Genomic DNA, 16621 nt, shown 5'->3' on the forward strand with positions numbered 1-16621 from the left:
TGTTATGGACTATAAGCCATTTATTCTATAGTTAGCCTCTTAGGCTTCAGGTTTTATTTCATGACATAAGTGGTCAGATTGGATATATCAAAATATTAAAGATTTTTGAATACAAAAAATGAACAAAACATTAGGCAGAGAAAAAAATCTGAAGATAGTGCACATAACAGACTTCAGTTTTTCCAAAAAGAAAACGCATGCTCAATTCAATGTAATGCATCCAATGTGTTTTTTTCTGATTTGTTTTGCCCGGTCAATGATTCATTGTCAGCAATCTCCCCCGTAGGTTTTCTGAAATTAAAAACAACAGCAATTATTCAGAAATTTCTTGATAAAAGTAAAGTATTAAACTCTCATCAAAAAGAACTTACATTGGTTTGGCGTAGTCCTGAAGGTCAGAGTTCCCAGTTTCAGGCAGGAGGAAGCACAGACCCCCTGCAACTATGGGAGTTGTACCGTAGATTATCATGGGAATGGCGTGATGGTAGACGTCCAGGAGCTTCACCAGAGGAGCGACGATTCCCGCCACACGTGCAAACATGGCATTCAGACCAAAACCATTCTGCCTACAGACGGCACATTTTTCACCAATTCAACTGCATACGAGAAAACATCTTCTGTCACTATGTCTTTCTGTGTTATCTGTCTTACCTTACAATGGTGGGATATAATTCTGCAGTATAGATATAGGCTGTGGCAATAGTGCTAGCAGCTGCAAATTTTCCCAGTACAGCTATAACTGTTATTACTACGGGAAGATCTGTTGGCAAAAGAAAAGAAGAAAAACACGTTTCGGAATTACACAAAACTTGTCACATAGAAAATTGCCAACACAGAAAATTAATCATCTCACAGAAGATTCCTTACCTGCTAAAAAATGTAACTTCTCAAGAGTTGTGTTACTGTTTTGTAACATTGTTCTCAAGAATTCGGTGATGAATATTGGAGCAATCGCGAAGCCAGTTGCAATGAATGAAAAGTTGTGTTAAAATGCACCATGGGAGTTTGGAGTTGGGAGTTATTGTAGTTTAGATTAGTCTTAGAGGTTATTAGTGGTTACGTTTAATTGTGTTTTTCTGGTTTTGTGTATTTGGTTTAGTTTAGTAATTGTAATGTTGTGATGTTCGTGGGTGAAACAAGTGGTGTGTGAATTTGCCTCTGACAGCTGCAGTCGGCACAAAAGACAGAACTCTTCCTCCAGCCTCATTTTTCCACACTGCTTGTCAGAGTATTGTAATCAGAGATTTAGTTTATGGATTGCAAACGAGTGAATTACCTTTTGGTATGGCCAGAATTGAGAGACAAGCAAGACCTCCAACAATGAGGGTCCCTGACTGCCACACTCTCCTCCCAAAGTATCGGAGGCAAGGCAAAGTTCCCAGACATGCAGGTACTTCAACTAATCCAAGGATAAACTGAGTGAGGTAAATATCCAGACCAAAGGTTCCCACATTCAGACTCAGTCCATAGTACATCAGACTGGCTCCAAACCTATGAACGTTTTTGAAACGTTTTAATGCAGTATTGAAGATGTGGATATGTCAGTAATTTCAGATCAAAACAAACACTCACCAGGCGCAATTCATTATGAGAGCACGTTTCCTCAGGTATGATCTCCTGAAGATGTCAAGCATATTTCCACTTTTGGTTGGACCCTCAATCTCCAGCTAAACAATTCATGTGCATAATTATTAAATAGACATTGGTTTGTTGTTTTTAAATTTGTTTGTTGTGTGATTCTGCACACCTTGTCCAACAAGTCTTCTGGGACGTTTCTCCCGTTCACTTTGGCTGCTTTTTGGATCAACTTAACCGCCTCTTCCTTCCTGCCCTGGGTAATGAGCCACCGAGCAGACTCTGGAAGAACCCTTGTTGACAAAGAGACACAGGACCTCAACATATAACATACATGTACTCTGTCGCAATATGGAAAAATTACTAAGTAATGTGGGTTGAGTTTGTGCTGACCAGTAGCAAAATACCAGAACAAGGATAAGAGGGCTAAAGAGAACCAACTGCAAGATCCTCCAGTTGGGGATTAAATAGGCGATTCCAGGCAACATCATGAGTCCAAGAGGGAAAGAAGAGTGGCAAATAATGGTGCAGAAAGCAAACTTGGAAGCATCGCTCCATTCTCCTCCTTCAAATCAGCAGGATAGAATAGATGATGCTTTTGTGAAAACCTTACATAATAAAAAACTGAGGAAGACGAAGGCATTAAATCCAGTGGTGAACTTACCAATCACAAATCCATTGGCAAGAATGCCTGAAACTGAGAGGCCACTTGCAAATTTGAAAGCCACGTAAACATAGATGTTTGGTGAGAAAGCAACACCAACGCCAAACAACGCCAGCACGAGTATTGAAAGCAGGTAGATGAAGCGGCGCCCAAACCTAAAAATAAAGCAACAGATGTTACTGGATGACACCCAGGTTAATTTTCAACTTAAAAAAAAATGTAAATAAACTTCCATTAATTCAATGTCATGAAGAAAAGGACAATTTCAACCATTGTGAAGATGAAACCTACGACTTACCTGTCAGCCATCGGCCCCATCACCAACGCTCCCACCAGAAGACCGGCCATGTAAATAGACTGTGACGTCTCAAAGAGACTGCTTCTGTCACACGCCAGGTCAAACTGACAACAACACGGATAAACAAGAATCACAACAACAATTCATGTTTCGTCATACCATGATTATTACAGATAGTAGAAAAACATACAGCATATTTATAGTTCATTTACAGAATCTAAAAACATTGGAGGTTAATTGGTGACCCTAACTTTTCCATTCATGTGACTATGAGAGTGTGTGTCAGTCTCTTTGTTTTCCCTGTGATGGATTGGTGACCTGTCCAGTGTTTATTATGCCTGTGGATAGCTTCAGCTGGACAAAGTAGTCACAGTTGGATACAAATATTGAAGCACGCTCACTCTGTGTGGTGCAAAAAATAAATAAATAAATAATGGCTCTCCAGAGGTCATTGGGGAACATGCCTTTCTTACTTTCACATTAGTTCTTTATGAATGCAACATGCTTTTCTATTTTCTCAATTTTTTCCTCCTTTCTTAAAAAAAACCCCAAAACAAAAAATCAGCTGCCGCAGCATTTGGCACTTTTGTCAAAGACACCTGATGGTCTGTGAGAGGTAACTTCCTTAATGACGTGACCTTCTAGGGTAGTGATGGGGGTCAGATTTGTCTCCCTCTTCCTGGAAAGTGAAAACAGCATCACATTGGATTTCTTGGAATTAAGCTTTAACCTCAGGTCATTTAGGTTGAACTGAATAGCTGAAAAATCTGCGTGCAATTTAAAGAGGGCCTGTTTTAGTGACTGTGCAGAGCAATAAATGACTGTGTCGTCAGCATAAAAATTAAAGTTTGCATCCACTACATTCTGATTGAGGGTATTGATGTAAATTGTGAATGACAATGGACAACAAAGAATGAAGGCCAAAGGTTAAAATATGTATCAGCAGGAGAACAGGCAGTGATCAGCACAGAGTTCCTGGCAAAACCAATTTTCATTTTTATGTTGAGACCGTGGGGGGTGTTGTGTTGTAGCAGCTGCTGAAACTAACTTAAATGTTACATGTAATCTAACTTGGTTGCTTTTAAAAACAGGTGATCAGTCAAGTAACTAAGTAATTTTTTTAAAGGAGTGGCAACACTGCTGTGATGATATGCAATGATATACTTGAAATGAGTACAAGCAAGATTGTGTGAGGTGGAAAGAACACCACAGGTCAGAGCCGCTCTAAAGATTTAGGCCTTTTTATCGACACAGTAAGATGTTTTTAATAGGCTACCTCTTAAAAATGTAGCAGAATTTGTAATAAGCTTCTCCTACCTCTGTGACAATGGTGTAGGCTCCTTCGGGTGCCTCAAATTTAAATCCATTGATACATCCTGTTGTGGTGTTTATCGGATATTTTTCAATTGTATTGATATCCAGATCGACAGGAGTGAACATTTCACAGCTCTTGAAGCTTCCATCCCGTTTGACTGGGATAGTCAGGTTTTTCTTCCTCTCCTCTGTCAGGTTGGGTTGGTGCTCCAGGATCCAGTCTGTGTTGCAGTGATGTGGGAACGTCAAAGCTGAGAACACCTGACCGATAAAATCAAAAGCTATAAATATGCCGGGGATGAAAAGTGCAGCCACCAAACGTTTCTGAAATAAACCAAACTCCCCGATCTCCTTCAGGATCTGCCCAAAGTTGCTCATATTTGACTTTTGATTGTCCTCGCAGTGTGGAAAGAAAGAAAGAAAGATTTGTTTTGAAGTCTAAAGTCCAATTGACTTTAGTCCCTCAAGTTAATGTTCAATCTAATAGTCACGGTACTTTCATGACCAGTGGCGTCTTTCAAAGACTAAGAAGGTTTAGGGTCTAGTGAAATCGGGATCTCTGTATGAACCGTGATACAATCTGTATACTTAAAACAATAGGGGGACATGATAGTGAAGGAGCCTGATGTATATATTTATTTCTAAATCAAAAGAAACATGCAAAAACGTTTTTTTAAGGGTGTTTTTTTTTTTGTGTCAGCATGTTTGCCTACATTTTGCTGAACAAGGCTTTTTAAATCCATGTCCTTATCTGGTATCATAAAGGGCCAAGTGAAAGCTGTTGTTTCTCAAGATACCTTATAAATTCATTAAATAGAGTTACTGTATCGCTTTTAAAACAGTTATGTAACTGTCAGAACTAAGCCTTCCCCAATTATGGTGCCTCCAGGAACAGTGAGTATTTTGAAAAAATAACTCAATAGCTGAATTGTGTTCAGATCTGTCTGGCCAGTCACATGACAATTGACTGACACATCATCACATGGCAGATGTGAGGAAAGCTTCAGATGAAGCCGAAACATGTCAGGAAGGTAAAATCTTTCTTGCATCTACCTGTCGTTACAAAAGAGTAAATAATATGTTTTTAGAAGGACAAAATGAACACAATTCAGCTATTTACCAGGGAGGTTCGGAAACAACTGTCAAAATGTTCTGCCGATTGGAGAAACTGGATAAAAAGAGCACCCTTCAAGAACTACCTTTAATTCAATCCAATCCAATCCAATCCACTTTATTTATATAGCACATTTTAAAAACGAAGCGTTTACAAAGTGCTTCACATACTGCACATAAAACTAAAAAGACCAACACTAAATAAGTATAAAACCATAAAATTAAAATTAAAATAGATCAAAAACTACAAACACATCAAGAAACTACAAATAAGAATAAAACAATTCAAAAGAATAAATAGAAATATAAAGACGCTTAAAAAGCAATAAAATAAATGAGAACAAGAAATAAAACAAGAAATAAAAGACACAGGGGACCACACGACTCACGCGGCGTTAAAAGCCTGAGAATAAAAGTGGGTTTTAAGACGTGATTTAAAACCGTCTAAAGTGGGGGCTGTTCGGACGTGGAGGGGCAGAGCATTCCACAGCTTAGGGCCGATAACAGAGAACGCTCTGTCCCCTCTTGTTTTGCACTTGGTCTTTGGACCCACGAGCTGGAGCTGGCCCTCAGACCTCAGAGCGCGGGGGGGTTGGTAAATTTGAATGAAGTCTGTAATGTACTGAGGGGCCAGTCCATTCAAAGCTTTAAAAACAAACAACAAAATTTTAAAATCAATTCTAAAATTAACAGGGAGCCAGTGCAAAGATTCAAGGATAGGGGTTATGTGTTCTCGTTTTTTGGTCCCTGTTAAAAGTCGTGCCGCAGCGTTCTGGACTAACTGCAAGCGGGAAAGTGCTTTGTGGCTAATGCCAGAATAAAGTGCGTTGCAGTAGTCCAGACGAGAAGAAATAAAAGCGTGCACCACAGCGTGCAAATTCAACCAATGATGCGGATACAAGGAATAAACACCAAAAAGCCTCAACATCAAGAACCCCCTCACAACAAGAAATGCTGAAAACATCATTAAAGAGGCGAAGAAATCCCTAATCAGAGAGCGAATAAGGACGATGAAAAACAAACTGGAAAAAAAACAACACTTTAATAATAGGGGATACAAACAAACTCAAAGAACACTTCCCAATGGAACACGACGTACAAGAACAGATAAGCACACATATGAAACACACTTATGAATATGAATTCGCCACAGCAAAAAAAAAAAAAAATCACAAAATCCACAAATTAATGGAAAACCAATGAAAAATGCACCCTCATAGAAAACTGCTTCAACCAGAGGTCTAGACTTTGTCATTACACCTAAAAAAAAATACACACTAAGAATTCATCCTTGCAACAGAGCTTGCATGCCAACAAATCCAGAACCAAGGACACGAAGCAGAGCTTTTGCAACACTGTAGCGGGTATGTTAAGATCAACAAAGATCACCCACAGCAACATTCCCAAGAAAGAAGAAAAAGCAATAAAGGCACTCAGACAAGATAAAACCATCACTATTCTAGAGGCTGATAAAGGAAGGACAACAGTCATCACGGACACAGACACATAAGAGAAACGATGTTAGGAGATGGGAACACATCCACAATACTGAAAAAAGATCCCACAGAACAAAAGAAAAGAACACAACTGCAGTGGTAACAATCATTATCAATAGCCAAACTGCTCATTAAGGTGATTTCCAACACGTCTTCATTTATGACATGACTGTTCAGATTGGATTTGAACTAAATAGATACAATTTTCCACATTTTCTGACAATGAGTAACAGACGCTGCGCAACATGCTGAAATGTCACAGCTTTTATTTCAATGACTACCAAAGAACAACAAAAAAACTAAACTTTAAGTTGTGACAAAAGGCAGAGAAAATGAAGAAAAAGAAAACACTGGACATAAGACTTCAGTCTTTCAAAAAGAGAAAATGCAGATATCAATTTGGATTCCGCAAATACAAGAGACAAACAACACACTGGCAAATGCTAAGAACTCCAGGGACGATAACAAACTAAAGAAATATCTGTTACAGTCTTGTGTTTTTTCCTGATATGTTTTCCTCTGCAACAGATTCATTGTCAGCAATCTCCCCCATAGGTTTTCTGAAATTAAAAACGGCAGCAATTTTACTGAATTCTCTTGACTAAAGTAAAATATTAAGCTCTCATCAAAAAGAACTTACATAGGTTCGGCGTAGTCCTGAAGTTCAGAGTTCCCAGTTTCAGGCAGGAGGAAGCACAGACCCCCTGCAACTATGGGGGTTGTACCGTAGATTATCATGGGAATGGCGTGATGGTAGACGTCCAGGAGCTTCACCAGAGGAGCGAGGATTCCCGCCACACGTGCAAACATGGCATTCAGACCAATACCATTCTGCCTACAGACGGCACATTATTCAACAATCCGACTGCATACGAGAAAACATCTTCTGTCAGTATGTCTTTCTGTGTTATCTGACTAACCTTATAATGGTGGGATATAATTCTGCAGTATAGATATAGACTGTGGAAAAAGTGCTGGCAGCTGCAAATTTTCCCAGTACAGCTATAACTGTTATTACTATGGGAAGATCTGTTGGCAAAAGAAAAGAAGAAAAACACGTTTTCGGAATTACATAAAAATTGTCACATGGTCAAGAGAAACAAAACACAAATACCAACACAGAAAAATAATCATCTCACAGAAGATTTCTTACCTGCTAAAAAATGGAACTTCTCAAGAGTTGTGTTACTGGTTTGTAACATTGTTCTTCAGAATTTAATGATGAATATTGGAGCAATTGCGAAGCCAGTTGCAATGAATGAAAAGTTGTGTTAAAATGCACCATGGGAGTTTGGAGTTTAAATGTCGTTATTGTAGTTTAGATTAATCTTAGAAGTTATTAGTGGTTATGTTTAATTGTGTTTTTCTGGTGTTGTTTATTTGGTTTAGTTTAGTAATTGTAATATTCGTGGGTGAAACAAGTGGTGTGTGAATTTGATTCTGACAGCTGCAGTCGGCACAAAAGACAGAAATCTTCCTCCAGCCTCATTTTTCCACACTGCTTGTCAGAGTATTGTTATCAGAGATTTAGCTTATGGATTGCAAACGAGTGAATTACCTTTTGGTATGGCCAGAATTGAGAGACAAGCAAGGCCTCCAAAAATGAGGGTCCCTGACTGCCACACTCTCCTCCCAAAGTACCGGAGGCAAGGCAAAGTTCCCAGACGTGCAGGTACTTCAACTAATCCAAAGATAAACTGAGTGAGGTAGATATCCAGACCAAAGGTTCCCACATTCAGACTCAGTCCATAGTACATCAGACTGATTCCAAACCTATGAAGTATTAATAAACGTTTTAATGCAGTATTGAAGATGTGGATATGTCAGTAATTTCACATCAAAACAAACACTCACCAGGCGCAATTCATTATGAGAGCACGTTTCCTCAGGTATGATCTCCTGAAGATGTCAAGCATATTTCCACTTTTGGTTGGACCCTCAATCTCCAGCTAAACAATTCATGTGCAATATTGTTAAATAGACATTGGTTTGTTGTTTTTAAATTTGTTTGTTGTGTGATTCTGCACACCTTGTCCAACAAGTCTTCTGGGACGTTTCTCCCGTTCACTTTGGCTGCTTTTCGGATCAACTTAACCGCCTCTTCCTTCCTGCCCTGGGTAATGAGCCACCGAGCAGACTCTGGAAGAACCCTTGTTGACAAAGAGACACAGGACCTCAACATATAACGTACATGTACTCTGTCGCAATATGGAAAAATTACTAAGTAATGTGGGTTGAGTTTGTGCTGACCAGTAGTAGAGTACCAGAACAAGGATAAGAGGGCAAAAGAGAACCAACTGCAGGATCCTCCAGTTGGGGATTAAATAGGCGATTCCAGGCAACATCATGAGTCCAAGAGGGAAAGAAGAGTGGCAAATAATGGTGCAGAAAGCAAACTTGGAAGCATCGCTCCATTCTCCTCCTTCAAATCAACAGGACAGAATAGATGATGCTTTTGTGAAAACCTCATATAATAAAAAATTGAGGAAGACGGCAGCATTAAATCCAGTGGTGAACGTACCAATCACAAATCCATTGGCAAGAATGCCTGAAACTGAGAGGCCACTTGCAAATTTGAAAGCCATGTAAACATAGATGTTTGGTGAGAAAGCAACACCAACGCCAAACAACATAAGCAGAAGAATTGAAAGAAGGACCACGAAGCGGCGCCCAAACCTAAAAATAAAGCAACAGATGTTACTGGATGACACCCAGGTTAATTTTCAACTTAAAAAAAATGTAAATAAATTTCCATTAATTCAATGTCATGAAGAAAAGGACAATTTCAACCATTGTGAAGATGAAACCTACGACTTACCTGTCAGCCATCGGCCCCATCACCAACGCTCCCACCAGAAGACCGGCCATGTAAATAGACTGTGACGTCTCAAAGAGACTGCTCCTGTCACACGCCAGGTCAAACTGACAACAACACGGATAAACAAGAATCACAACAACAATTCATGTTTTGTCATACCATGATTATTACAGATAGTAGAAAAACATACAGCATATTTATAGTTCATTTACAGAATCTAAAAACATTGGAGGTTGATTGGTGACCCTAACTTTTCCATTCATGTGATTATGACAGTGTGTGTCAGTCTCTTTGTTTTCCCTGTGATGGATTGGTGACCTGTCCAGTGTTTATTATGCCTGTGGATAGCTTCAGCTGGACAAAGTAGTCACAGTTGGATACAAATATTGAAGCACGCTCACTCTGTGTGGTGCAAAAAATAAATAAATAAATAAATAATGGCTCTCCAGAGGTCATTGGGGAACATGCCTTTCTTACTTTCACATTAGTTCTTTATGAATGCAACATGCTTTTCTATTTTCTCAATTTTTTCCTCCTTTCTTAAAAAAAACCCAAAAACAAAAAATCAGCTGCCGCAACATTTGGCACTTTTGTCAAAGACACCTGATGGTCTGTGAGAGGTAACTTCCTTAATGACGTGACCTTCTAGGGTAGTGATGGGGGTCAGATTTGTCTCCCTCTTCCTGGAAAGTGAAAACAGCATCACATTGGATTTCTTGGAATTAAGCTTTAACCTCAGGTCATTTAGGTTGAACTGAATAGCTGAAAAATCTGCGTGCAGTTTAAAGAGGGCCTGTTTTAGTGACTGTGCAGAGCAATAAATGACTGTGTCGTCAGCATAAAAATGAAAGTTTGCATCCACTACATTCTGATTGAGGGTATTGATGTAAATTGTGAATGACAATGGACAACAAAGAATGAAGGCCAAAGGTTAAAATATGTATCAGCAGGAGAACAGGCAGTGATCAGCACAGAGTTCCTGGCAAAACCAATTTTCATTTTTATGTTGAGACCGTGGGGGGTGTTGTGTTGTAGCAGCTGCTGAAACTAACTTAAATGTTACATGTAATCTAACTTGGTTGCTCTTAAAAACAGGTGATCAGTCAAGTAACTAAGTAATTTTTTTAAAGGAGTGGCTCTGATGATATGCAATGATATACTTGAAATGAGTACAAGCAAGATTGTGTGAGGTGGAAAGAACACCACAGGTCAGAGCCGCTCTAAAGATTTAGGCCTTTTTATCGACACAGTAAGATGTTTTTAATAGGCTACCTCTTAAAAATGTAGCAGAATTTGAAATAAGCTTCTCCTACCTCTGTAACAATGGTGTAGGCTCCTTCGGGTGCCTCAAATTTCAATCCATTGATACATCCTGTTGTGGTGTTTATCCGATATTTTTCAGTTGTATTAATATCCAGATCGACAGGAGTGAACATTTCACAGCTCTTGAAGCTTCCATCCTGGTTGACCGGGATAGTCAGGTTTTTCTTCCTCTCCTCTGTCAGGTTGGGTTGGTGCTCCAGGATCCAGTCTGTGTTGCAGTGATGTGGGAACGTCAAAGCTGTGAACACCTGACCGATTAAATCAAAAGCTGTAAATATGCCGGGGACGAAAAGTGCAGCCACCAAACGTTTCTGAAATAAACCAAACTCCCCGATCTCCTTCAGGATCTGCCCAAAGTTGCTCATCTTTGACTTTTGATTGTCCTCGGAGTGTGACAAGAAAGAAAGATTTGTTTTGCAGCCTAAAGTCCAATTGACTTTAGTCCCTCAAGTTAATGTTCAATCTAATAATCACTGTACTTTTATGACCAGTGGCATCTTTCAAAGACTAAGAAGGTTTAGGGTCTAGTGAAATCGGGATCTCTGTGTGAACCGTGATACAATCTGTATACTTAAAACAATAGGGGGACATGATAGTGAAGGAGCCTGATGTATATATTTATTTCTAAATCAAAAGAAACATGCAAAAACGTTTTTTTGTGGTGGTTTTTTTTATTTTTTTTTATTGTCAGCATGTTTGCCTACATTTTGCTGAACAAGGCTTTTTAAATCCATGTCCTTATCTGGTATCATAAAGGGCCAAATGAAAGCTGTTGTTGCTCAAGATACCTTATAAATTCCTTAAATAGAGTTACTGTATCGCTTTTGAAACAGTTATGTAACTGTCAGAACTAAGCCTTCCCCAACTATGGTGCCTCCAGGAACAGTGAATATTTTGAAAAAATAACTCAATAGCTGAATTGTGTTCAGATCTGTCTGGCCGGTCACATGGCAATTGACTGACACATCATCACATGCCAGATGTGAGGAAAGCTTCAGATGAAGCCGAAACATGTCAGGAAGGTAAAATCTTTCCTGCATCTACCTGTCGTTACAAAAGAGTAAATAATATGTTTTTAGGAGGACAAAATGAACACAATTCAGCTATTTACCAGGGAGGTTCGGAAACGACTGTCAAAATGTTCTGCTGATTGGAGAAACTGGATAAAAAGAGCACCCTTCAAGAACTACCTTAAATTCAACCAATGATGCGGATACAAGGAATAAACACCAAAAAGCCTCAACATCAAGAACCCCCTCACAACAAGAAATGCAGAAAACATCATTAAAGAGGCGAAGAAATCCCTAATCAGAGAGCGAATAAGGACGATGAAAAACAAACTGGAAAAAAAACAACACTTTAATAATAGGGGATACAAACAAACTCAAAGAACACTTCCCAATGGAACACGACGTACAAGAACAGATAAGCACACATATGAAACACACTTATGAAGATGAATTCGCCACAGCAAAAAAAAAAAAAAAAAATCACAAAATCCACAAATTAATGGAAAACCAATGAAAAATGCACCCTCATAGAAAACTGCTTCAACCAGAGGTCTATACTTTGTGATTACACCTAAGAAAAATACACACTAAGAATTCATCCTTGCAACAGAGCTTGCATGCCAACAAATCCAGAACCAAGGACACGAAGCAGAGCTTTGCAACACTGTAGCGGGTATGTTAAGATCAACAAAGATCACCCACAGCAACATTCCAAAGAAAGAAGAAAAAGCAATAAAGGCACTCAGACAAGATAAAACCATCACTATTCTAGAGGCTGATAAAGGAAGGACAACAGTCATCACGGACACAGACACATAAGAGAAACGATGTTAGGAGATGGGAACACATACACAATACTGAAAAAAGATCCCACAGAACAAAGAAAAGAACACAACTGCAGTGGTAACAATCATTATCAATAGCCAAACTGCTCATTAAGGTGATTTCCAACACGTCTTCATTTATGACATGACTGTTCAGATTGGATTTGAACTAAATAGATACAATTTTCCACATTTTCTGACAATGAGATTAACAGACGCTGCGCAACATGCTGAAATGTCACAGCTTTTATTTCAATGACTACCAAAGAACAACAAAAAAACTCAACTTTAAGTTGTGACAAAAGGCAGAGAAAATGAAGAAAAAGAAAACACTGCACATAAGACTTCAGTCTTTCAAAAAGAGAAAATGCAGATATCAATTTGGATTCCGCAAATACAAGAGACAAAAAACATACTGGCAAATGCTAAGAACTCCAGGGACGACAACAAACTAAAGAAATATCTGTTACAGTCTTGTGTTTTTTCCTGATATGTTTTCCTCTGCAACAGATTCATTGTCAGCAATCTCCCCCATAGGTTTTCTGAAATTAAAAACGGCAGCAATTTTACTGAATTCTCTTGACTAAAGTAAAATATTAAGCTCTCATCAAAAACAACTTACATTGGTTCGGCGTAGTCCTGAAGTTCAGAGTTCCCAGTTTCAGGCAAGAGGAAGCACAGACCCCCTGCAACTATGGGGAACGTACCGTAGACTATCATGGGAATGGCGTGATGGTAGACGTCCAGGAGCTTCACCAGAGGAGCGAGGATTCCCCCCACACGTGCAAACATGGCATTCAGACCAACACCATTTTGCCTACAGACATAATATTAATCAACAATCCAAATGAATACAAGATAGCATCTGCTGTTATCTCTCTTACCTTACAATGGTTGGATATAATTCTGCACTGTAAACATAGACTGCAGTAAAAGTGCTGGCAGATGTACATTTACCCAGTGTAGCCATGACTGTTATTACTATTGGAAGATCTGTTGGGAAAAGCACAAGAACAACAACACATTTCTGAATTACGTCTGCGTAAAGTCTCGTGTTTAGATAGAAACAAAACAAAAATGTCAATACAAAAAATTCAATACCTGCCAAACTCCTCAAAAGTTGTGTTCAAGAAAATATTGTTCTCAAGAATTAGGTACAGAATATTATCATAGATTTAGATTAGAGATTGCAAATGGGTGAATTACCTTTTGGTATGAACACAATTGAGAGACAAGCAAGACCTCCAACAATGAGGGTCCCTGACTGCCACACTCTCCTCCCAAAGTACCGGAGGCAAGGCAAAGTTCCCAGAAGTGCAGGTACTTCAACTAATCCAAAGATAAACTGAGTGAGGTAAATATTCAGACCAAAGGTTCCCACATTTATGCTCAGTCCATAGTACATCAGACTGCTTCCAAACCTATGAAGTATTAATAAACGTTTTAATGCAGTATTGAAGATGTGGATATGTCAGTAATTTCATATCAAAACAAACACTCACCAGGCGAAATTCATTATGAGAGCACGTTTCCTCAGGTATGATCTCCTGAAGATGTCAAGCATATTTCCACTTTTGGTTGGACCCTCAATCTCCAGCTAAACAATTCATGTGCAATATTATTAAATAGACATTGGTTTGTTGTTTTTAAATTCGTTTGTTGTGTGATTCTGCACACCTTGTCCAACAAGTCTTCTGGGACGTTTCTCCCGTTCACTTTGGCTGCTTTTCGGATCAACTTAACCGCCTCTTCCTTCCTGCCCTGGGTAATGAGCCACCGAGCAGACTCTGGAAGAACCCTTGTTGACAAAGAGACACAGGACCTCAACATATAACGTACATGTACTCTGTAGCAATATGGAAAAATTACTAAGTAATGTGAGTTGAGTTTGTGCTGACCAGTAGCAAATTACCAGAACAAGGACAAGAGGGCAAAAGGCAACCAACTGCATGATCCTCCAGTTGGGGATTAAATAGGCGATTCCAGGCAACATCATGAGTCCAAAAGAGTAAGCACTGTTGCACATCGTGGTGCAGAAAACAAACTTGGAAGCCTTGCTCCATTCTCCTCCTTCAAATCAACAAGACAGGTAGGCTGAGCATCACATAATTTTTGTTTCATATTCATCAGCAGAGTCGTGTTGAACTAAAGGTGCATATACGTTACGGAGAATTCCTTAGTCATACAAACAATCCTCACAGACAACCATCGATAATTGTGTCACAGTCTGATGTCCACTAAATGCATGCAAGACAATGCTTTTGTGAAAACCTCTCAAGTCATCAATCACTGAGTAGGACGGCAGCATTAAATCCAGTGGTGAACTTACCAATCACAAATCCGTTGCCAAGAATGCCTGCAACTGCGATGCCCCTTACAACTTTGAAAGCCATGTAAACATAGATGTTTGGTGAGAAAGCTACACCAATGCCAAACAACGTCAGCAGAAGAAGTGAAAGCAGGTAGGTGAAGCGGCGCCCAAACCTAAAAATAAAGCAACAATTGTTATGATGAAACATTTGCGAATGTTGCTACTTTCATGGGGAAAATAATCACATCCAAGTTAATTTTAAACTTCTACGTAACATGTTTCAACTGTAAAACCTTGTATTTTGCTAGCAGTCTTGTGTTATGGTTCTAACATTATAATAGCACAACAGTGATAGTAATAATGATAATGATGATAGTAATAATCAGGTTTAGTTTGTTTGGTTCTTTTTTTTTTCCTGCTGCATTTTCATGATGTTTCATGTTTCTTTCATCATGTTTCTACTTTCAGGAGGGACACTACAGTTTCCCCTTCATTCAATGTAATTAGTCATAAAGAAAAGGACAATTTCAACCATTGGGAAGATGAAACCATGGCTCACCTGTCAGCCAACGGCCCCATCACCACTGCACCCACCAGAAGACCGGCCATGTAAATAGACTGTGACACTTCAAGCATACTGCTCCTGTCACACACCACGTCAAACTGACAACAGGGATAAACAAGCATTACAAAGACAATTCATGTTCATTAATAACATGAACATTAACCCTTCTTCTTGTATATGTACATGGAAATGATGAGATGTTGCCTAAAGGTTTGTGTTGAATGTTGTATTATATTATGATCCATTCATGGCAGCATGTGGGTGTGTTGAGGACAGGATATGAACTGCAACCTTCCGGGTGCACTATGATTTATAAGGGAACGGTCTGCAGGTGTGTGTCGTTTTTGTAAATGAGACCCCTTTTCAATATATGGAGAATCTATAGAGACTTATTTATTTTAAAAGAGACATAAAATAACCCTCCAAAAAAAATAAACTGTTTCCATTTGAGCAATCATCATAAATCATACCTGAAATGAATAAAAGCAAGGTCATGTGAGGTGCAAAGAACACCACAGGTCAGAGCCGCTCTAAAGATTTAGGCCTTTTTATCGACACAGTAAGATCTTTTTAATAGGCTACCTCTTCAAAATGTAGCAGAATTTGAAATAAGCTTCTCCTACCTCTGTAACAATGGTGTAGGCTCCTTCGGGTGCCTCAAATTTCAATCCATTGATACATCCTGTTGTGGTGTTTATCCGATATTTTTCAGTTGTATTAATATCCAGATCGACAGGAGTGAACATTTCACAGCTCTTGAAGCTTCCATCCTGGTTGACCGGGATAGTCAGGTTTTTCTTCCTCTCCTCTGTCAGGTTGGGTTGGTGCTCCAGGATCCAGTCTGTGTTGCAGTGATGTGGGAACGTCAAAGCTGAGAACACCTGACTTACGAAATCAAGACCTGTAAACATGAAGGAGATGAAAACTGCAGCCACCAAACGCTTCTGGAATAAACCAAAGTCCCCGATCTCCTTCAGGATCTGCCCAAAGTTGCTCATCTTTGACTTTTGATTGTCCTCAGAGTGTGACAAGAAAGAAAGATTTGTTTTGAAGCCTAAAGTCCAATTGACTTTAGTCCCTCAAGTTAATGTTCAATCTAATAATCACTGTACTTTTATGACCAGTGGCATCTTTCAAAGACTAAGAAGGTTTAGGGTCTAGTGAAATCGGGATCTCTGTGTGAACCGTGATACAATCTGTATACTTAAAACAATAGGGGGACATGATAGTGAAGGAGCCTGATGTATATATTTATTTCTAAATCAAAAGAAACATGCAAAAACGTTTTTTTGTGGTGTTTTTTTTTTTTT

At 39.1% G+C, this 16621-nt stretch overlaps 3 protein-coding genes across 3 annotated transcripts; all 3 read right to left on the bottom strand.

Annotated features, from left to right (window-relative positions):
- Positions 1–367: 367 nt before the first annotated feature.
- LOC308143869 (solute carrier family 22 member 13-like) lies at positions 368–4229 on the bottom strand (the record flags this gene model as incomplete). The annotated part of the gene is made up of 9 exons (XM_080514811.1): positions 368–566; positions 652–760; positions 1277–1491; positions 1573–1667; positions 1748–1868; positions 1969–2140; positions 2240–2394; positions 2538–2641; positions 3855–4229. 9 exons carry the CDS (start codon positions 4227–4229, stop codon positions 368–370), a joined length of 1545 nt encoding a protein of 514 aa, XP_080370937.1.
- A 2194-nt stretch (positions 4230–6423) lies between these two features.
- Positions 6424–10966, bottom strand: LOC308143870 (solute carrier family 22 member 13-like; the record flags this gene model as incomplete). Its single annotated transcript, XM_080514812.1, has 10 exons — positions 6424–6430; positions 7101–7295; positions 7381–7489; positions 8019–8233; positions 8315–8409; positions 8490–8610; positions 8711–8882; positions 8982–9136; positions 9279–9382; positions 10592–10966. 10 exons carry the CDS (start codon positions 10964–10966, stop codon positions 6424–6426), a joined length of 1548 nt encoding a protein of 515 aa, XP_080370938.1.
- Positions 10967–12850: 1884 nt separating this feature from the next.
- On the bottom strand, positions 12851–16309 carry LOC308143871 (solute carrier family 22 member 13-like; the record flags this gene model as incomplete). Its single annotated transcript, XM_080514813.1, has 10 exons — positions 12851–12977; positions 13058–13252; positions 13320–13428; positions 13642–13856; positions 13938–14032; positions 14113–14233; positions 14334–14505; positions 14765–14919; positions 15306–15409; positions 15935–16309. 10 exons carry the CDS (start codon positions 16307–16309, stop codon positions 12902–12904), a joined length of 1617 nt encoding a protein of 538 aa, XP_080370939.1. The 3' UTR covers positions 12851–12901.
- Between the last annotated feature and the right edge of the window lie 312 nt (positions 16310–16621).

This window comes from Blennius ocellaris, assembly GCF_963422515.1.
Source record: "Blennius ocellaris genome assembly, chromosome: 19".
NCBI lineage: Eukaryota > Metazoa > Chordata > Actinopteri > Blenniiformes > Blenniidae > Blennius > Blennius ocellaris.